This window comes from Amaranthus tricolor, chromosome 13 (assembly GCF_026212465.1).
Source record: "Amaranthus tricolor cultivar Red isolate AtriRed21 chromosome 13, ASM2621246v1, whole genome shotgun sequence".
Classification (NCBI taxonomy): domain Eukaryota; kingdom Viridiplantae; phylum Streptophyta; class Magnoliopsida; order Caryophyllales; family Amaranthaceae; genus Amaranthus; species Amaranthus tricolor.
In genome coordinates, this window is record NC_080059.1 from 11,691,443 (window position 1) to 11,714,824 (window position 23,382).

Consider the following 23,382-nt stretch of genomic DNA (forward strand, 5'->3'; position numbering starts at 1 on the left):
CAACTATGTATATACAAGACTCTAAGAATAACCCTCCCCCCCCCCCCCCCCCCCCCCTCCCCCCCTCCCCCTCCTAAATAGAAATAACTTATTATGCCAGCTTATCCTAACTAATAAAACTGATAGACTAACTAATAGTAAAATAAGCTTGAATTAATGCATAATATTAGGGTACAAAAACGCTGCCTTAGACATCATTTTTCCTAAAAGCTTATTGTTGCAAATATTTTGGCGTGATACTCATTTCTCCAAATAGTTTAAAAAATAAGCTTAAAAAAGTTCAAAATCCAAACAAGTAGAGAAAATGAACCACAAATGAAGAAAACTTGAACTTTGATTAATAACCTAATCTTGAGACAACTTAAGAATTCTTTAGCTTTTACATTGGTCAATGAATCCTAAAATACCCAAATGTTTTGATGATAACCTACTACAACAATACTAATGAAGATAGTTAAATAATTTGACCTAAAGTTAAATGTTGCTAAGGTTGAAGATAAGGAAGAGGAAACAATGAGCAATTTAAAGGATGATAATGGTATGTAATGAGATGTTGATGATAAGGATATGGATTATGAATTGTGTTGCAAGGTGTTTATATTAAGATACTGAGGATTGTGAATACTTCTCTTCAACTTGCTCTTTATAGAGCCAAAATCAAACTTACTCTATGGTTTGGATAACAAACCACCATAAATGTTCCTCAGCCAATACCCATGAATTTCTCCAAGCTAAACATGAAGGGGAGGTATAAAGCGCACTTCTCTCTGGTTTGAATTGAGGAAGTAACATAGAAGAAAAGAAATGGAAAAGTTGGAAAAATGATAAAGGGATGTGTGAATTCAAATCTTTGCTCTGAAGTATAGCCCCATCGGTTTGGCGCTTCATGGCTTACTTTGGTTCTCGAAGATGGCTGAGGCAAGAACTGGTGAGGCTAGGTGCGCACAATTAGCTTTGATTTACTCGGTTGGTTGAGCATACTTCACAAAGCTTCTGGAAGTCGACACTTACGCACGATCCGAGCTGATTTGGGCCTAGTGCTCGACTCCCTTGGGTCCTATTTGCTTATTTATTCTTTTAACTCTTTGCCGTTAGGATTGGCTTGGACCCTCTTTGGCTCATGCTTTAGCCTTTATCATTGAGCCCCAAGGTTTAATTCAAGCCCTAAATTCTCCAGTCTTTGAGGTTGGGATCCTCGAAAGTGCGTTGTTTTCCTTTAAAGCCCTACAAAACATATAAAAGCAAGCACTATACCAACATCAAGGGTTGGTGTTGGTTGCTGCTAAGGGGAAGGTTGGCTTAGCTTGCTCAATCGAGCATATTGGCTCAGACGATTGGGAGAGATGCCAAAAGTCTTTGAAACATTTGAGCTAAATGCCAATCAAGTGTGTTTCACTCAATTAAGCAAAGATTATTTCCTTATCTTCTCCTCTTTTCTTCTTTGCTTGTGATCTATTTCCCTTCTAATAATGCCCAATCGAGCATATTGGCTCAGACGATTAGAAGAGATGCCAAAAGTCTTTGAAACGTTTGAACTAAATGCCAGTCGAGCGTGTTTCACTCAATTAAGCAAAGCTGATTTCCTTATCTTCTCCTCTTTTCTTCTTTGTTTGTGATCTATTGCCCTTCTAATAATCTCTCATGGCTTTTAAGGTGATGTGCTTTCTTTTCATGATAATCAAATGTGATAGGCATGAAGTTTGATGAAAACCTGTATAAGACCAAAGGTGGCGTTGACCCAAAGTCAAGTAATAAACATCCAAAAAATTATATAAAGGTATATAAGTAATGGTTATAATAAGGGGGACATGAGCTAAAAAGTATGACATAAAATACACAGATCATGGATGTGACCCCTTGTTTGCCAACACTACTACCTATTATTGGTTAGTTAGGAGATTCTAAGCATTATTTGATTAGATGGTTCTTGTAGCAAGAGCGGCACTCTCGATACATAATTAACATTAATAATTATACTTAAGATAAATAATGCGGAAGTGTAAAACGCCGAACTGCTAAAAACCATTTAAACTAAAACCGTTCAAAACATAAGTAAAAAAAAATATATCTTACAACTGAGAAAATATAAAATAAGGTTTACTTAAATACGATTAAAAAAAAACATAAGTACAATATAGTCATCAAAGTCATCAAGTAAAATCAATGCAGCTAAGTCCTCGATAGAATAATTAAAGTTGCGGCCTGGATCGAAACCCTGAGCTAAATTTTCCTGCAAAATACTGTCATTCATAATACGGATGACAGCCGATTAAATCGGTAAGCGAAAAAGCCGAGTACAATTTTCTCAACAAGCTTATGATGCGATAGTTAAATCATGCGTACAGAATAATCATCAAGCACAATATAAAAGGTTATTACTTATTATTGACCTTTACTAAGCCACTAAGTTACATTCTCAATACTTGCAGAAGTTCATTACTGCTACTAAATACTTGGTAACCTTAATGCTTATTTAATCAAATTCAATTAATCCTCATAACTTTACCCTCATAGCACATCACAAGATCACAACAATAATGACAACTGATATATGTAAGGGTCTGGTTAGGTGAGGACCGTAGTCCTAAATCCTAACTGTGGTGGGAGTCGTCACTCCTCTCAATACTGTTATGCTCGAGACTTCACAGGATTCTCGAGACTTCAGTAGCTTAGGTTTGTTTTGGTCAAATCTTAGGGTCGTTTAGGATTTAAAGTTTGTAAAGGCTTAAATTAAAAATAGGCTAAATGATACAAGTAAAATTATTTTAAATAATTTAAGTAAGTTACAAAAAAAAATAAATTAATTAATTATGAGAGTGGGGACCAATGGGTTTATTGTTTTGAAGTACTTTTAAGTACTTAGTAGTAGTGGTTATTTCTTTTAATTATATTTTCGTTGTCTTTCATTTTTTTGTTAGTTGCATCGATTTCGTTTTTGGGGATGGATTGGTTACAGAAGTATCAGGCTAAAATCCGTTGTGCTAAACAGAGAATTACCTTTAGAGGCCCTAAGGAAAATAAACTAACGTACCAAGAAACTACTTCCGAGCCACCAAAGACCAAGCTTATCTCCGCCCTAAATCTCCAAACCATCTTAGGAAAGGCTACCCCGTATATTTGTGCCATGTAAAGGACACGAGCATGAAAGAGGACGAGTTAGAAGAGAATCCTGTGGTTATGGAGTTTGTTGATGTGTTCCCAGATGAGATTCCAGAGATGCCACCTGTGAAAGAGTTAGACTTCAAGATTGATTTAGTTCCGGGAACATGACCCATTTCACAGGCACCTTATAAGATGACACCTGCCGAGTTGCAAGAGTTGAAGGTACAACTTGAGGATTTGTTGGATAAAGGATATATAAGACCAAGTGTATCACCTTAGGGAGTCCCGGTATTATTTGTTAGGAAAAAAGATGGAACATGAGACTGTGTATTGATTATAGGGATTTAAATAGTGTGATGGTGAAGAATAAGTATCCACTTCCTAGAATTGAGGATCTATTCGATCAACTTAGGGGTGCAGGAGTATTTTCAAAGATTGATTTGAGATCAGGTTATCATCAATTACGAATTGCAGAAGAGGATATAGCCAAAACAGCTTTTCGAACGAGGTATGGCCATTATGAGTTCACAGTCATGCCCTTTGGACTCACTAATGCGCCTGCTGTCTTTATGGACCTTATGAATAGGACTTTTCAGCCTTATTTGGATAAGTTTCTAGTTGTTTTTATTGATGATATCTTAGTGTACTTTATGAATCGAGAAGATCATGAGGCTCATTTGAGGAAAGTTTTCGAGATTTTAAGAGAGAATAAGTTATATGCCAAGTTTTCGAAATGAGAATTTTGGTTGGAAAAGGTAGCATTTTTGGGGCATGTAATTACAAAGGATGGAGTAATGGTAGATCCCTCGAAGGTTCAAGCAGTAATGAACTGGCCTAAACCCACTAATGTGACAGAAGTGAGAAGTTTCTTAGGTTTAGCCGGATACTATAGGAGATTTGTGAAAAATTTCTCGAGAATCGCTCAACCTATTACTAATTTGATGAAGAAGACCACTAAGTTTCAATGTGATGAGAAGTGTGAAGCGGCATTCCAAGAGTTGAAATCAAGGCTTACCTCTGCACCTGTGCTGGCCTTACCAAATGAAAGTAGAGAATATGAGGTTTATACAGACGCATGTAAGAATGGACTAGGTTGTGTGTTGATGCAAGATGGAAAAGTAGTAGCATATGCTTCACGACAACTTAAGCCGCATGAGAAGATTTACCCCATACATGACTTAGAATTGGGAGCTGTAGTCTTTGCATTGAAAATTTAGAGACATTATTTATTTGGAGTAAAGTGCAAGATTTATACTGATCACAAGAGTTTGAGGTTCTTGTACACTCAAAAGGAGTTGAATATGAGACAAAGACGATGGTTAGAACTCATTAAGGATTATGATTTGGATTTGAAGTATTGTGAAGGAAAGGCAAACAAAGTAGCTGATGCTCTGAGTAGGAAGTCCAGTCATGCAATAAATGCATTACTTTTAGCAGATGTTTGTGAAGAGATTCGTCGGATGAACTTAGAAGTGGTAGAGTATGGATATGTGGGTACTCAATTGAATGGAATGACTATTGAATTCGATATTTTTGAGGAAATTAGAGTGAAGCAAGTTACGGATAACTGGTTAACTAAATTGAAGAAGTTGAAGGAGGATGGTCAAGCACCTGAGTTTGAAAGTGATGAAAATGGCGTAATGAAGTATAAGGGAAGATGGTGCATACCGCATGACGAGGAACTTAAGACTAAGATTATGACTGAAGCCCATAATTCGCCATACTCAATACATCCTAGTGGTGATAAGATGTACAAGGATCTTAAGAAGAACTTTTGGTGGCCCAACATGAAGCGTGAAGTTGCAGGATTTGTGGCGAAGTGTCTAACATGTCAGAAGGTGAAAATTCAACATATGAAGCCGGGGGGGAAATTGCAACCATTAGAAGTACCTGGATGGAAATGGGAGTCGATTTCAATGGACTTTGTAGTAGGATTGCCAAAGTAAAAAACAGGGAAGAATGCCATATGGGTGATAGTGGATCGATTAACAAAAACAGCAAGGTTTATAGCTATGAAGAATACTTGGACAATGCAACAAATGGCAGACGCGTATTTTCAAGAGGTAGTGAGATTGCATGGTGTGCCTAAGGACATTGTATCGGATAGAGATTCGAGATTTCTGTCCAAATTTTGGAAGATGCTACAAGAAGCAGTGGGCACGATACTAAAGTTCAGTACTGCATTTCATCCAGCAACAGATGGTCAAACAGAGAGAACGATTCAGACTCTTGAGGATTTGTTAAGAGCATGTGTTATGCATTTTGGTGGATCTTGGGAGGATAATTTGATGTATGTAGAGTTTTCTTAAAATAATAGTTTTCATTCTAGCATAGGAATGGCACCTTACGAAGCCCTATATGGGAGAAAGTGTAGGAGTCCTATATGTTGGAATGATGTTAATGAGTCGTTGGGATTAGGACCAGACATGATTGAGGAGACTACAAAAAAGGTAAGGATGATCCAAGAACGTATGAGGGGAGCGCAAGCTCGTCAGAAGTCGTATGCAGACAAAAAACGAGGAGGGCACTAGAGTTTGAAGTAGGTGAACAAGTTTTGCTCAAAGTGTCACCAACCAAGGGTGTCATGAGATTTGGTAGGAAGGGTAAATTGAGTCCTCGTTTTATAGGTCCTTATGAAGTATTGGAACGAATTGGGGAAGTAGCCTATAGATTAGCCCTACCTATGAACCTAGCAAAAGTCCACAATGTCTTCCATGTATCCCAACTCCCAAAATATGTCCATGACCCTTCCCATATCATACAACCTGAAACCATTGAACTTGATGAAACCCTTATCTTTGATGAAAAACCAATAAAAATCCTTGATACCAAAACAAGATGTACCCGGAACAAGGAAATTAAGTTGGTCAAGATATTATGGACGAACCAAGAAACCGAAGAAGCCACATGGGAAATCGAAGTTGACATGAGAAAGCGATAACCCGAACTGTTCAAACAGTACGTTGAGTTTCGAGGACGAAACTTTTAAAATAGGGGGGTGATGCGAGTCTATCAAAACCATCTAATCTTGTTTTTCTTTTAAAAGATCAGTAGCTAACTTTAAGTTCGAGGACGAACTTTTGTTTTAAGGGGGAGTGTATGTAACAACCGTTTTTTTTAAAATAATAATAATAATAATAATAATAAATAATAATAATAATAAATAAATTTCAGAAAATAAAAAAATAAATAAAAAATAAAAATAAATAAAAAAAAGAAAACATAACTCCCCATTAACAATAACTTCCCACTCCTCCCTCTAAACCTTATAACCAACCTCACTTACCTATTATAAATTAAACCAATTATCCTTAATTTCATTCACATTATTACTCACACTTCCTTTTTCTCCTACAAAGTACAAACTCTTCCTTCAACTCCCATTTGCTTAAAATTCAAGTCAAGAAAATGCAAGATTTCGATATTAACGACAGTGAATTCTTAGACCGAGATTATTAGGAGCGTACGTTGTCTAGGATCGCGTGACAAGGTAATTCTCAATGTCCATCTAATTAGGACTATCCCGTTAGTATTATGTGCTAAGTGATAATTAAGGTGTTTAGATAGGATGCATGATATTATATGACATTATTTTATATGATGTTATGTTTTATATATTCTCAAATTATATTTACTATTATTTCTTTGGTCAAACTTGAATTTATAATTTTTATTTCGATAAAATTTATATTATTATTTTGATAACGAAATTAGATACGATTTAAATTGGAAGAGAAATATTTATGATATTAATTCCTATTGCCACCAATTGATGTTAGAATGGTGATTTGGAAAATGAGATTTCAGTTATTTATTGGGAAAAATTTATGATCGTAAAATATAAAATGTATAATGTATGCTTGATTATATGTTTGTGTGCACGCGACTAATTATTAAAATATATTAAATCACGTAAAGTGTAACACGAGGGAAATAAAGCTATTATATTTGTTGTGATCCAAGTATAAGGGTGATGAACAGGTTGCCCTGTTTGGTTAGTATAGCTGCCGACAGGTATTATTATTTCTGATACTTGATATACGATGTTTGGTCTTCCTTCTATTTTTTGTGATCCAAGTAGAAGGGGTGTGCACACTAGGGTTCCCTGAGACTACTCTGCTGGCCTTGAATTATTTGGGGTGACGACCTCTTGATGAAGTAGGTATAGGGGTAAAGCCTCGGCCTATTGGCGTTCTAGTTCCCTCAAATAAAAAAAATGATTATGTGTTTGTCATTATTAAATATCAAATTAATAAATTGGTTTATGTGATATTATATATATTGTTTTCTCAAATTTTTTTCTATTAAACTCAGCTATATATTATTTTCTAAAATTGTTTTCAATTTGATTATATTTTATTTTCTTAAATCATTTTCAAACTTAATCGTTTTACGGGATGGAGTTGGAATTACTCAATTTCCTGATTTTGGGAGTTTCCCTTGTTTTTCTTGCATTCTTATGTTGCAGGTTATTGATTGCATGGGAATCGCGGAGTGAGGATCACTTAGAAACATAGCTTTTGTTAGAGTCGTATTTCAGTTTAAATTTTACCTTAGGTTGTTTAAATTTTATATGGACACAAATTACGTTTCAGTCTTTTCTTATGTTGTAAGACCCTTTGTTGGATTTAAAATTATTAAGTTATTTCTTAGTTGTTAAGCCTTACATTTATTTTATTAGAAATAGATGTGGCGGTAACACTCCCATGAGTAGGTTTTGGCTCATGTTTTTCATTAAAGGTGTTTTCAAAAGTTCGACCTATTCTGAGGGTGTTACATCGGCTAACACGGACGCCGGGATTTTACATGCCGGTCCATGGTTCGACGTTACCTTACTATCAGAGTCATACAATAAATATCATGCAATATCAAACAAGACTCTAAAACGAAATAGTTTATATTCTTATAAGTCAAACTTCCACTAGTCAAAATTTTGACAATTCTACCCTTTTAATAGAAACAAATTACTAATATCTAATAAATTAATATTAATTAAATAACAAATTTTCGTAGCTATACTAAGAATCATGAGGCTAAACTAAGTCATTATTACGTTATAAATAATCATAAAAATCGAGGGTAATATTTCTAAGTACTTAATAACGTATTTTATCAGACAACCAGTAAAATAGTAAAACGGATCTATCATAACTATAAAAAAACACAATCTGACAAGTTATTAAGGGTTCAAAATCTAAACGAAATGAGTTTTCGAGAAAAAAACGCTAAGCATTTTAACAAATTTGTTTGACTATTTTACCGGCAAACCGATTAATAATTCTTTATAATTACTTGAGTCCAACCTAAAAAAATTTTTTATCAAAACACCAAAATGATATGGATTTTTATTTTAAACACATAAGTGTATTTAACTAGTAAAATTCATATATATCTAAATTATCATATTAATCAAAAATTTCCATATATGACTTTTTTTTTCGAGTGTCCCAAAAGTATTATTGTTTTGACGAAAATATCACTAAACTGGATATGAATTTAATATTACCATGTAAAGTTTAAATGATTAAAATAAAATCATGTTGATCATGCTTTTATATTATCGAGTAACCATAAATAAATATCACATAACAAGAGAGTTAAGAAAAATGTGTACCATTTTCCTCCAAAGGTGGTGCTAAACCAAGTAAGAGAACAATAATAGGAAAATAAGAACTTAAAGAAATAAGCTCCAAAACAGAAAGTCTTCAAGGTTCCAAGCTTCAAAGAAGTAGATCTTCAATTACCCAAAAGAAAATGATATCCAAGCTGCAAAAGATAATACTTGACTTTTTAAAAGTTGATGATTATTGGCTTAAGAAGTGATAAGATCAAGCTCCATCTTCATTTGATTCTTCAACTAATAAAAAAGGTATAAAGTTAGTAAGATGTTAATGAAATGAAGATATAAGAAAGAATGGTAGAAAGATTTGATGATGGGGGTGCAAGTGATCTCATGGCTAAGGAGGGGTATTTATAATGGATTTTGGGCAACTTTTTAGTTCATAAGATTGTATGAAAAAGAAGGTTAACTTTGTGTAAGTGATTTAGAGTGTGTAAGTGAATGTGTAAGAGTTGGAGTGTGTAAGTGGATGTGTAAGAGTTTGGAGTGTAGAAGAAGGTTAACTTGTGTAAGGAAATGGTGATAGCTTGTGTAAGTGATGAACATTATGAATTGATGTAGAAAGGATTTTGGTTCATCAAATTTTTGTTCTAGTTTATACTAGTGAAATGTTTTAGATTAATGGGAAAGTATGATTAAGGTTTGATTATGAAAATATGATAGTTTACTTAGAAAACTTTGGTTAAAACTATACTTAAAGTTAATAAGAAAAATATAGTTAATTTTTAGGTATAAAATAATTAAATCAAAGTTGTAAGGTTAAAATGATAAGTAGAAAAGTTAGTTTAAGGAAACGAAGGTATAAAATAATTAAATCAAAGTTGTAAGGTTAAAATGATAAGTAATAAAGTTAGTTTAAGGAAATGAAATTGAAACGTAACGTTTTAATAAAACCGTAAATATAACATTAAAATTTTACTTTTCGTAATATAAAATAATAAAATAATATTTTAGTGCTTATAAAGAAATTTAAGAATATATATATATATATATATATATATATATATATATATATATATATATATATATATATATATATATATATATATATATATATATATATATATAAGTTTAAAATTTGGAAGAAATTACAAAATCGGAATAAGGTTTGAGAATTAAAGGTGATTTGAATTAGATAACCAAAGGATTAAGAATTCGAAAAAAAATTTCAGAATAGTTAATCGGAAGATTAAAATTAAGAAATTTGAGCCTGTTACAGTTCCAGACTTTCAGTGTGTACAATGACCTTCAAAATCACCTTTATCCTAGTTGCATTATTCAAGTCATTTAGTTTCATTCATAATATTGCATAACAATCTATGGGTTTCCTTTTTAAAAAATTCTCAAGACTTTCACATGTCTTTTAGACTGCCAATGAATTTGAAGAGCTTATCATACTAAATGCAATCGTGATTTCTATGACAGTGAGCCTTAAATAAACTTATCTATCTCCATTACTATTACTAACTTTTTTTAAAAAAAAATTTAAATAATAATTTGCGAATTATAGTCTTAAAATTTAGCACTTTTGCAAATTACAGCTTCAATGTTTATTTTTTGCAAATTACAAACACCAAAGTATCAAAGTTTACAAGTTCAGGCCAAAAACACTAAATTTCGACCAATTAACCTAAAATTCTGACCACCAAAATGGTCGAAATTCTATGTTTTAGCTTGAACTTGCAAACTTGAATACTTTAATTCGCAAAAAATAAACATTGAAATTGTTATTCGCAAAAGTGCTAAACTTTAAGACTGTAGTTTGCAAATTATTTTCTTAAATGATTATCACTATCAACTTAAAAGTAGTACTCCCTCCTATTCATAGAGAATGAGACATTTGGATTTTGCACCAAAACCAAGAAGGGGTGGAGGACTACTTAAAAGTGGGTGAAAAACTCTCTTTTTTCATAAAAGACATTAATATTTATGTGTTATTGTATTGTTGTAGTAAGGGTAAAAAAGTAAAAAAAATAATTAAAATAAAAATGAAATATTTTTAGTGAATTAACCCAATAGAAAATATATCATTCTCTCTTAATAGGAGGGAGTAAAAAACACCCCATATGTAACTAAAAAAACCTAAGAATCCATAATTCCTCCCTTCAACCCACGAGAGAAATTTCAAATTTGTTCCAAAATCACATTCAAGTCATACTTCCTCACATGATCATGCGTGTCATTTCCCAAGTCTCTCTCGTCTACCAGCTCCTCCTCACCAAATTCCTTGTCATTTTTCAACTCTGACAAATTTTCAAATTATTGTATCACTCATTTTACAAAACCCCCATTAACAACCTTTCTTCTTACAATCTTTGTCAAATTTGTCGATCTGCCGGGAAATCACTGCTTGTTTGCTGCCGGAGCTTCCAAATTCCGGTGGTCAAACAAAATTTTCCGGCAATTTCAGAATAGTTGAGTTTCTAAAAATAGAAAGAAGATGCAGAGAGAAAAATCGGAAGATGGAAATCCATTGTTGCCATTAGAAGTAGAGGAAAAAGAACATTACAAACAGCTATTAAGTCCGCTACAAGAGTTCAATCATGAATCAAAGAAATTATGGAATATTGCTGGTCCTGCAATTTTTACAGCCGTTTGTCAGTATTCAATGGGTGCTCTTACTCAGACATTTGCTGGGCTTGTCGGCGATCTTGAGCTTGCTGCTTTTTCTGTCGAGAATTCCGTTATCGCTGGTCTTGGCTTCGGAGTTATGGTAAATTCTACTCCAATATCTTATTCTAATTGGTTAGTTCGTTCTTTTGGGCTGTTTTCTGTGAATTTAAATTGGAATTCCTTCCTCAAAGTACGAGTTTTAGCTGTTTCTTCATCTTTTTGGACTTTAATTTTGCTTTTCTTTTTGGCTGAGTATTTTTTATATCCTTTTACATATGTGAAATGCCCAGATTTTTAGTACTAATTGATAAGAGTTTTTTTGAAAAGAAAAAAGAAATATAAATCATGGATGATCTATTGACTTTATGGTCATGTGAATATGGTGGTACTAATTACTCCTTCTCTTCAGATCAATTATGAAAAAGAAAAATTAATACTCCTTCTGAACGAATTTAGTTGTCCCATTTCCTTATTTGGTAAAGTCTTTTTATTGTCCCATTTCTATTTTTGTCAATCTTTTTTTACCTATATACCCTTAGTTCACATACGTAATTACGAATATATCCTCATATACCTTACTCACCTAAGTACCCCTCCACTACTTACCCTTCGCTATTTATCTTTTTAATGGAACCCATACCATTCTTAATAATCGTGCCCAAACAAATGGGACATTTAAATTGGTTCGGAGGGAGTATAATTTTTAAGAAAAAAATTGATATTGCTAATAATAAAGTGATCCAAACAAATGGGACATCTAAATTGGTTCGAAGGGAGTATAATTTTTAAGAAAAAAATTGATATTGCTAATAATAAAGTGAGATAATGTCCTGTTGATGAAATAAAAAATATATAAGTGAGATTAAAAGGAAGCGGTATAGTTATTATCTAAAAATAAAAGAATGCAAAATGAATGGTACGGAACAAGACGACCATAAATGAAGTACATTTAATGGATTTTTTTTTTTTTTTTGTTTTAAATTGTGAAGCACGTTCCACTTCCATTGGGGTTGGTAGTTGGTACGCTTTAGTCTTGGACAATTGGACCTATTAGAAAAGGCATCTTTAATTTAAATAAAATAATTTGAATATTGTGAGAGACTTCTTTTGGATTGAGCTTAGGAAGAGTTAGTGAAATTTGATATTGAAATTTTATTTAAAAAAATTAATAATTTTCTCACTAACATAAAATTTAATTCTCATAATGTTTGAAATTGAGGTACTTAAAAGTAATTAAGAGAAAAATATGCCAGATTCTGCGCAAGGATTTAATTTTTGAATGGGAGTGATTGCGCACGACTTATACTCCAATATATCGTGTGGTAGAATAATTGAAAATCTTAATGTTGAAAATTTATTGAAAGGGAGGAGTATATACTAATCCCTATGTCCCTTTAGAATTGATTTAAAGAAAAAGAGAATAAATATTTGTACTCTTTTGGTTTTTTGAAGTAGGTCTCAAAAGGATTAAAAAATAAGGAAAAATATAATGTTTTAGATGGTAGATGTATTATTTTATTGGATAATATATTCAATAGAGAAAAAGTGGGAACCATAAGCATTAAAAAGTATTAAAATAAAGTTAGTGGAAATATTATAGAGACCACAACTAATAAAAAATATTAAATAAAGTTAATGTGAAACATGTAAAGACTATAGACAATATAAAAATGTTAAAATAAAATTAGTGGAAAATGTATTGAGACCATAAATATTAATATAATATTAAAATGGGGATAAACAAGGTTAATTATGTTTAAATTTTATGATATAAATAGAAATATTCGTTAGAAAAACAAGAAATGGAACGAATTAAAATGGTAAATGGGAATAACTTTAAGGAAATGAAAGAAGTAGTATTTTGTCCTTTAGTGTATTAAATGTGATATTAAATGATTAGCGAGATTAAATTGTATGAATATATTAAAAGAGAGTTTAACTGTGCACATGAAGTTGAAAAAGGTGGTGAATTCAACTCCAAATAAGAAATTAGTGCAAAATAAATAAGCAGAGAAATTGATGTTCAATATAATTACCATTAATTATCCATGCTCTTAGGAATGTTTGTAGATAGGAATTGACCAATTGTTCTAGCTCATAGAATGCTTGTGTGGAAAGCCATAAAGAAAATGTTATAGCTTACCGTTAATTCGCTTTTAACAAGGTTCACAAGTCACAACCTCTAGGATTAAGTGCTAGATTCTAACTCGTGTCCTGTAAATTTCACCATTTTATACAAAGTATTCCATTTGTCCCTTTGAAATTGTTGAACAAAGTATTTGGGTTTACTAGTTCTTGGTAAAGAGTTGTGTTTGAACAATAAAAAACACAAGTAAACGAAGAAATACGTAGATGAAATTGTTGCACCTAATAAGAAAATGATGTTTATTGGTCTGCCATTAGAATGCTAAAAAAGAAATAATGACGAAAAAGATGAAAAGTTATGTTGTTGATGGAAATGCAGCTAGGAATGGGAAGCGCATTGGAGACATTATGTGGGCAAGCATTTGGAGCTGGGAAGCTTAAAATGTTGGGAGTTTATATGCAGAGATCATGGGTTATTTTATTAGCCACTGCCTGTTTACTCACCCCTCTATACACATACTCTCCCTATATTCTTCAACTCTGTGGGAACACGCCTGAAATCTCTCAAGCTGCTGGTTAGTTCAATGCCCATCTTTTGCTCTCTGTCCCTTTCAATTACATTTTTGATTGCCCTCATTTAATAATTAACTTGATATTGACCTGTTCTAACATTGATGCAATTTATAGTATTACGCCCTACGTCTGAAATTGATTCATGTTTTTCTTTAAATTACACCCAACAAAAAAACTTGTCAACAACATGGTTTTAAAGGTAGATACATTTTTTAAATGCATCCGGGGGCAAGATACTTGGAATATATATTTATAAATGATTAAGATGAGCTACTTATATCAATCTGTTAACAGAAAAATGCAGAATTGATCCAGTTAACGTTGATCATAATTTGAGTTTCTCAATAATACAAGAATGTGTAGAATTAGTGATGTTGACTTTAAGACATGTTAGGTTTTTAGCAGAAACGTGGATTAGTTTGCTCTTATATTTGTGCAAAAGGGAAATTGTATTCAAAATTGGTAGGTGGACCCCACTACGTTGCAAATTGTGGGTTATCATTCATTCTGCAGATGAAGGGAATCAATCACTGACATCATTTTTAATACAAGTATTCACTTGGTCGCATTTGATTTCCATCTCTTTCAAAGAGGGGTAAATATTAATTTGTAGTTGACAGTAAATAAGTGGGCGAGATTAAAAAAGTGAATAAATTTGTGGGTGAGAATAAAAGAAAGTTGTGGGAACCATTACCAAAAGAGGAAAGAGTTTAAAGTGAGACAACCCAAAATAAAAATTAGGTGCAAATTAAATGAGACAAAGATAGTATTATTTAATGACTACAGTCCATACACTACACCTCCATTTAGATGACAATAATTTTGAGGTAAACTTCTATGGTTGGTTTGTCAATAGCTATCAGACACTTTTTAAGGAGTCAAGGCATCCTCAACCATAGTTTTTAAATCTTATTATGTTCACATATATGAATCCAAGTATATTTCTTTAATCATTTTATTCCTTCGTTCCAAATTACTTGCAACATTAGAAATATTGCACCATTTATTTATCACTCTTAATTTATGATTAGTTTTTAATTTATAAGTTAAAATATAGTCAAGTGGGAACTTGTTTGGCTCGTCTAAATACAAAGATTATTAATATTAAATTTTTTATAATTTTTTATTATTCTCCATATAATTTAAGATATTAAGAATTGAATTACTACATTGGATTGCATGAAAAAACAAACGTTTTTAGATCGGAAGAAGTGAAGTGTAATTTTTTGGATAATTCTACCCATTTTCTTCTATTATAATTATATAAATAAACAATTTGAACTTGATCAAATTAATAACTCATAATGAACTTAGTTAAACTTATTGTAGATTATTTGAATTTATTGTTCACATGTTGAACTTTTTTTTTTAGAAAAGTAAGATATATATCTTATTAACCCTTATCTAACCTTGTTATCCTTTATTGTACTTATAATCTCTTATTTTTTGATCTGCGGATAGGCTAGAAAAACCACCAGAGAAAGAAAACTAATTATTCTTGGTGTTGAAAGAAAGCCCTCAATCATTAGACTAATTTATAATTCTCTATTTTCTCTAATTTGAGCATATCTTATTTCATTGATATAAAACATTTTTTTAGAGCAAGTCATATCAAAAGTCATCTATCTTTATATGAATATAATAAATTTTATATATTGCAAATTGATTAAAAATTTGAGATTTATATTCCCTTCGTTTCTTAAAAGTTAATGTAATCCTATTCTATCTAGAAAAATACTAACTAGCTTAATCTTATAAGGATAAGTATAAACTAACCAACCCTTTGAAATAAGGATTCTAATACGATTAAGACTAAACAAAATGGCTACTTGGAATTCAAGTAAATTGATATATCCTCTTATGATCCAAATTAAAATACATGAACTCGTATTAAGTTCATATAAGTTATGTAATGTACTTCGAATCCTAAAACCGAATTGGATGTCTTTTGACCTGAACTCAACTAGTGGACTTCATGCAAACAATGCCATTTAATTTCCAACCACTTTTTAGTTTTCTTCATTGCTTAAATTTATCATTCTAAATATTCATTATTTTCTTGGTCTGATTTTCATTAAACAACTTTAAGTAAGCTATTTTAAAGATTCATTCAATCACTTAATGATGATATGTGATAGGAAATATAGGAAATGTTTGGAAATATATGAAGTAGGAGAAGTTGATTATTTCAAAGAGATAAGTGTGAAAATAACTTCATTTATAAGCACAAAAAGGAAGTTTTTAAACATTTGAGTGAGGAGCACTTTTAAGATCAAAATGAGCTCTTTAGTGGTACAATTTTTTTAGCAAAGAATTTCTTAGGCATGTTGTGTTCAAGTTTATGGAAACAGATTAATGTTCTTTTTTCAAATTTATATTGAATTTTAGTAAAATAATTCACTAAATCATAAGCATTGTTTATGCATTTGAAGTTAAAGATGATTTTGCTATTAAGAATCATATGGAAACAACTTGTAATTTTACTAGGATAAGGGAGTATACATTCGATGTTCAAACTCTACCTAGTTGGAAGCTTAGCCGGAAGCCAAGTAATGCATTGGGATTAGCAAATGTTGTTTGCTAAGCATATTACCTAAGTTTAGAATATCAAGGAAATATGTGAGGTAATGGTGTTTGCTTGAGGGTGGATTTTAAAAAGAATAAATGGAAAAAAAATGTGATCTTGAGAATAGAAGTATTGATTAAATTTAGTGAATTTAAGACCGAAGGTGACGTGGAGGATAGGAGTAGAAAAGGATGTGTAGCATCTAAACTTACAAATTGATATATTATAATATTGGAATGAATGGAAAAGAAGAATCCACGTAGCGGAATCCGATATTTTGGGATTAAGGCTCGAGCATTGTTATTGTTGTAGTGAATTAAGACCAAGAGCATGATCCCTAAATTACCAAGAGGAAAAAATAATCTGAGAAAAGGACATGAATCATAAAAGATGTAATTAGTACAACATCCACCAAGACTACCACTTTTTAAGTGAAATGCCACATTCGAGGTGTGGGACTGGGAAGTTTGTGAGAAAATTTACATATACTGCATAATATTGGTATATTCAAAAGGAGAAACTGGTAGACAATGATCAACAACTGCTGGTTAATTGCTCAATTGGATAGTTTTTTTTACAGTTTTAGATTGTTTTATTAGCTAATGGAATAACGTATTACAAGTTTTTAAAATTACAAAAAAGGTGATATCATGTATTTGGCCAACGTTAACTTACAAAGCTGCAATGCTAAAATGCTTGACAACTGGTGGTATATTTTTTCTAATGGATCATGATATACAAACCTACAGGAAAATTTGCTGTGTGGATGATACCTCAACTGTTCGCCTATGCTTTTCATTTCCCTATCCAAAAGTTCTTGCAAGCACAAAGAAAAGTGTTTGTGATGGCATTTGTGTCTGCTATTGTTTTGGTGTTCCATGTGACTTTCAGTTGGCTATTTATGTTGAGGTATGGGTGGGGCTTGGCAGGAGCAGCAATTATTCTCAATATTTCATGGTGGCTGATAGTTGTTCTGCAGCTACTCTATATTTTCATCACAAAGTCAGATGGTGCTTGGAGTGGATTCTCCTGGCTCGCATTTGCTGACTTGTGGGGTTTTGTACAGCTCTCGTTGGCATCTGCTGTGATGTTGTGGTATCTAATTCCTTTCCTCACTCTGATAATTAACAAACATATTTCATTTACAGTTATTTTTTTTTAATTTCGATAAATTATTCCTGGGGTTAGGACTTTGATCTATTTTTATATGCTCTGCAGATTAATGTACTTTCTTCTAGATACGGTGATTTTTGTTTCATTAAAAATTCAATGAATAGATTTTGAGGTTAAGACGTTATTTTCAGTGAGAAATTTTGACTGCGAAGATGGCTTTTATTGTAATGTCACTAAAATAGTTTGGCGTCGAATGGTAGTGGGCAATGGATCCGTGCTAGGTTCAGGCATATTTTGTGGAACATCAAATTAAAGTTTTAGTGCATAAGCATTATTTTACTTTAATGATGTATTTTGACTTGTTTGTATGCTTTGCAGCTTGGAGTTTTGGTACTTGATGATGCTAGTGGTTATTGTAGGCATTCTCCCGGATCCTTTAATACCTGTTGATGCCATCTCCATTTGGTAAGATAATGCAATTTTCTCTTGTATGTTAAGATAATTTTTTTTATTATGCTTATAATAACAATAATTCCAGTTTTTGTTGCCTATTGGTAAGCTCTAACTGTATTTTTTCATGTTTCTAGCATGAATCTGCAAGGATGGGATGCAATGATTGCGATTGGCTTTAATGCTGCCATCAGGTAATTCGCTTCTTCGAATATATCTCTAAAACTACGAATGAAAAATCTTGGAGACTTATGATATCAAATGGCAAAAATGAGTGTTTTAAAAAGCATGTGATCTTCATATGATACCAAACGATATCAGGATCACTTACAGAATTATGTTCTATTGTTCGTAACAGTGTAAGAGTATCCAATGAACTTGGAGCTGGTAATTACAGACAAGCAAAAATCTCTGTAACAGTGGTTTCGATTACTTCGGTGGCCATAGGTTTTCTTGCCATGATTGTGGTGCTCGCTACTAGAGATTCATTCCCTTACCTTTTTACGTCAAGTGATGCCGTGGCCAAGGAAACTACAAGAATTTCAATCTTATTGGCGTTCACAGTTCTTCTCAACAGCCTTCAACCTGTCCTATCAGGCAAGTCGAAATAAGTCGAGTAATTTCACGCCACATGCCGATTCTTTTTTATTTCAAGAAGTAGTGTCTCACTGTCTGAACCTTATTTTTGGTCCCTATTCGGTTAGGTGTTGCGATCGGAGCAGGATGGCAATCACTTGTTGCCTACATCAATATCGCGTGCTACTATCTTTTTGGGCTACCTGCTGGCATCATTCTTGGATTCAAATACGGGTTTGGAGGAATGGTAATTCCTCTATTCTGCCTCTGCACTTTTTCTTTTACTAAGTGAAGTTTAAACTGATGGTTGAGTCCCCATGATATGTTACATATTCAAACACTGAAAACATTTCTTTGTAGGGAGTATGGGGTGGAATGATTGGCGGAATTTGCTTGCAAACCGTTATTTTGATAGTAGTTACAGCGTTCACAAATTGGAAGAAAGAGGTAAATGTGCCATCTTGGGTCTACCGGTAAATCATACTTTGTCTAAAACTAAAGCTTACCTATTGTTCGGGCTGCTTTGCAGGCAGACGAGGCAGAGAGTAGAGTGCGAAAGTGGGGAGGATCAGCAGCATATGACTGATTTTACGCAGCAACGCAAAGGTAAAAGCGGTGACATAATTCATTTGATGAGGCAGATGATTGTCGTTACTCGTATCTCCGCTGCATATTTGATGAGTAACACGGCTAATTTTGTTGATTATCTTGCCTACTTGATTATAATTTAACCAAAGTGAAAGAGTTCAAAACGTGTCACACTACGATAATTTTGTATTTTGTTTTATGTTGTACAAAAATATGACTTTTGAGGATAAAAGTGAAGGCAGTACAAAGGATGTACTTGGCAGTTGATCACCCATGAAGATTTGATTACTTCTTTTGCAGTATCTTTGACTCCGTTACACACTTTAGAACAGAATAATGAATGCTTGGGATTTCATAATTTTATTTGTTGGTTTTGAAATCCAAACACTATGAGAATTCTCCTATTTTAATTTCGGCAACTCTTACCGCTTCAGCACTGATGAGTTTATACAAGCAGCTTATTTTACAATTAAAAAAATAACTAAATTTACTTTTTACGATAAAAAATAAAATTTAAAATAGTAATCAGGCATTAAAATAGGAAATATTGTTTTAAAAAAACTAACTACAATTAATAGAAAAATAATTGCTTATATTTAAATCACTGGAAGTTTCACTGTTGCTATAAAATAGACAATTAAAAATTTTATTGTTTTTTCAAAATCAAATAAAAAAATCAAATATTACTTTTGTACGTAAGCACTATAAGGTTATAATTGATCACTTAAAATTGTTAGTGATCGCTTTAAGGTTAATAAGAACAATCTTTAAATAATTTACTTGTAAGGAGTAATTGATCATTTAAAGATTGTAAGTAGTACTTTAAGGTTCTAACTCATCAAGTTAAGGATGTTAGTGATCACTTTAAGTTATCACTAACAACATTAAAATGTCTATTTGTAATCAATAAGTGATCATTTAAAGACTGTAAGTGATAATTTTAAGGTTATATGTGATCACTTTAAGATTATAAGAGCTCAATATAAGGATGTTAGTAATCACTTTAAAGTTATCAATAACAGCCTTTATATTGTTTACTTGTATACAGTAAGTGATTATCTTAAGACTGTAATTGATGACTCTAAGGTTCTAACTGATCAATTTAAGATTGTAATACCCATCACCACTACCATTACAACAACCGTACACTTAAAAATGCACGATCAAAACATGGCTGTTGATTTGCCTTAAAAGGAGTATTATATAATTTATTATGCCTTAAGGTTTTTAATGGCTCTTTTTATTTTTCACTATGGGGCCTAAAATTGCATGAGACGGCCCTGAATCAAAATATAATGTTAAACTGCTCACATAGAACTTTAAAGTTCTTTTTTAAAACATTAAAGTGAGCACTTATAATCTTATAGTAAGCACTAATAGTTTTAAGTTTTTAAGTGGTTACGATAAAACTGTAAGTGCTCACTATAAGCTTATAAGTGATCACATTAAACATAAGGTTATAAGTAATCACTTATAAGCTTAAAGTGCTCACATACATTATAAAATTGTAAATTCTCATTATAAGTTTATAATTGATCACATATAATCTGTAAGGGATTACTTTAAGTTTGTAAGTAATCACTTTAGAGTTTAAGTATTAAATACTTACAATCTAAAAATGACCCCTTCCAATCTTGAAATTGTAGGTTCTCACTATATTGTTTTTAGTGATAAGATTAAGCTGTAAATAATCACATTAAGATTATAAGTGATTACTTACAAGCTTGAAGTTATCACTCACAATCTAAAAATGACCACTTACAATCATAAAATAATCATTATAATCTTATAGTGAACGCTTATAATCTTATAGTGAACAATCTTAAAATGATCACTTATTAATCATACATCATGGATACTAATAAAATTATTAGAAAATGACATGACATTCTTAAAACGCCTTGACAAATAGAATTATTTTAGAGGAATGATAGTTGATTACATGATTATATTCATCTAATTTAGATACTGATTTTTTAAAAAAAATTAGAGCTAAAATTAGGTAAAGTACAATATTAATATAATTTATTGTAGCAATATTATATACCTAACCTAGAATTTAATATGTTTAAGTAAATGAAAATTTTATGTATTCGATAAATAATATTTTTATAAATCAGTATTTAATTTTTACTTTGAAAAAGTCATATATTTGATATATTTATTCACGAAATATATACTTACATCATTCTTTAAAGTTATAAATTATATATTTATATTAATAAATTCGTATATTACACGAATTTCTACGCTAATTATACATATTGCCCCAGAAAACAAATCCTATTTTCTAATAGTCTTTAAACTACATGTGACTCAGGTTCATGATTTCCATCAAATGTAGGAAGATTGAATATGATATCTACTCGTTGGCAAGGATTAAGAGCAGGCTTAAAGGCCTTATTTGTGACGTTTTGAAAAAAATAAGATTTTTTAATAACTTTAATCAAAAAATAAGCTTCGACCAAACTTTATTCTCAAAATAAGCGTCTTTGGCCCCAAAGCTAGGATCGGTATGTAATCGCTGTTACTAACAGCGAGTATAAAGAAATTGTCAAAATTTTAGCCAAGCTATATATCGCTGTTACTAACAGCGAAATAAGGGTCAAATCGCTGTTAGTAAGAGCGACTTTAGACTGCAACTCTTTTATTTGTTTTCATGGAAAATGGCAGGTATCAGTGGGTGCAGGAGAGTCAATTTGGATATTTCTCAATAAAAGCTCCAAGTTATGCAAAAAGCATAGAGGTACTTCCCAAGGAAGACCTTCATAATACCTTATTCACGGTAAAATAACATTAAATCAAGCATGGTCAATATACAGAAATATGGCACTGATACCTGTCATTTTCCATGAAATCAAATAAAAGAGTTGCAGCCTAAAGTCGTTGTTACTAACAGCTACTTGACTATTGACCAGTCAAAGCCTTATTTCGTTGTTAGTAACAACGGCATATAGCTTGACTAAAATTTTGACCATTTCTTTATACTCGCTGTTAGTAATAGCGATTACATACCGAGCCTAGCTTTAGAGCCAAAGACGCTTATTTTGAGAATAAAGTTTGGTCGAAGCTTATTTTTTATTTAAAGTTATTAAAAAATCTTTTTTTTTTCAAATTTTCCTTATTTGTTGGCTAGAATCACACGGGGATATCGAAAACAGCTCATTTTATACGAGACTGTGTCACTATGAGAGGAGCCTATATAATTAGTCCATTTTTTAATTGATTATTTTAAGATTATAAGTGATCGTTTTAAGGTTATAGGTAATCACTCTAATTAAGATTAAAAGTGATCGTTTTAAGGTTATAGGTAATCACTCTAAGACCATAAAAATGATTATTTTAACATTGTAAGTGATCACTTCAACGTTATAAGTGATCACTTTCAGACAAAAAGTGTATATTAGGTCAGCCCAATAGAGATGGTCTCACTGTGAGACCGTCTCATTTAAGAAATATATAAAGTAAAATAGAAAATTTGAAACAAATAAACAAAGAATTATAAAAAATTTAAATTATAGTAAAGTTTTAAAACTATTTCCCAAGATAAGCAGTTTTTTCCCAGACCTGAGATTTGGAATGTTCACACTTAATAACAACGAACAAAGGCAGAGGGTTTCAAAAAAGGCAAAGAGTCTGTTCGCTGTGACTAACAGCGAACAAAAGAAGATGTTGTTTTTAGAACGCATCTCTTCGCTACTAGTAACAGCGAACAAAGACTGAAGGTCAAAAATAGTGCAAGTCTTTGTTCGCTAATACTAAAAGTGAACAAACTCTTTGACTTTTTTTGACCTCTAGCCTTTGTTCGCTGTTATTAACAACGAACAGTTCCAAATCACATCTTTAAGAAAAACTGCTTATCTTGGAAAATAGTTTCAAAACTTTACCATTGTTCGAATTTTTTTATGTTTTTTTGCTTATTTGTTTTAAATTTTCAAGTAAAATATATCTAATAGATTTGGATTTTGAGCTTATTTATATTGACACTAACAATAACAAAACACAAAAAACTGATTATTAAGAAACCTTAAACCTACCAAAAATAAGTTTTTATTATGAAAAATTCAAAAATAAGTTAGGTAATTTATTCATGATT

The 23,382-nt window shown here is 31.8% G+C and overlaps 1 protein-coding gene across 1 annotated transcript; it reads left to right on the plus strand.

Moving 5' to 3' along the window:
• The first annotated feature begins 10,784 nt into the window (after positions 1–10,784).
• LOC130798011 (protein DETOXIFICATION 33) lies at positions 10,785–19,644 on the plus strand. Its single transcript, XM_057660831.1, has 9 exons — positions 10,785–11,435; positions 13,800–13,995; positions 17,309–17,654; positions 18,051–18,137; positions 18,260–18,316; positions 18,481–18,719; positions 18,827–18,945; positions 19,059–19,145; positions 19,228–19,644. The coding sequence occupies exons 1-9, from the start codon at positions 11,163–11,165 to the stop codon at positions 19,282–19,284; spliced, it is 1,461 nt and encodes a 486-aa protein (XP_057516814.1). The 5' UTR covers positions 10,785–11,162; the 3' UTR covers positions 19,285–19,644.
• The last annotated feature ends 3,738 nt before the right edge of the window (positions 19,645–23,382 follow it).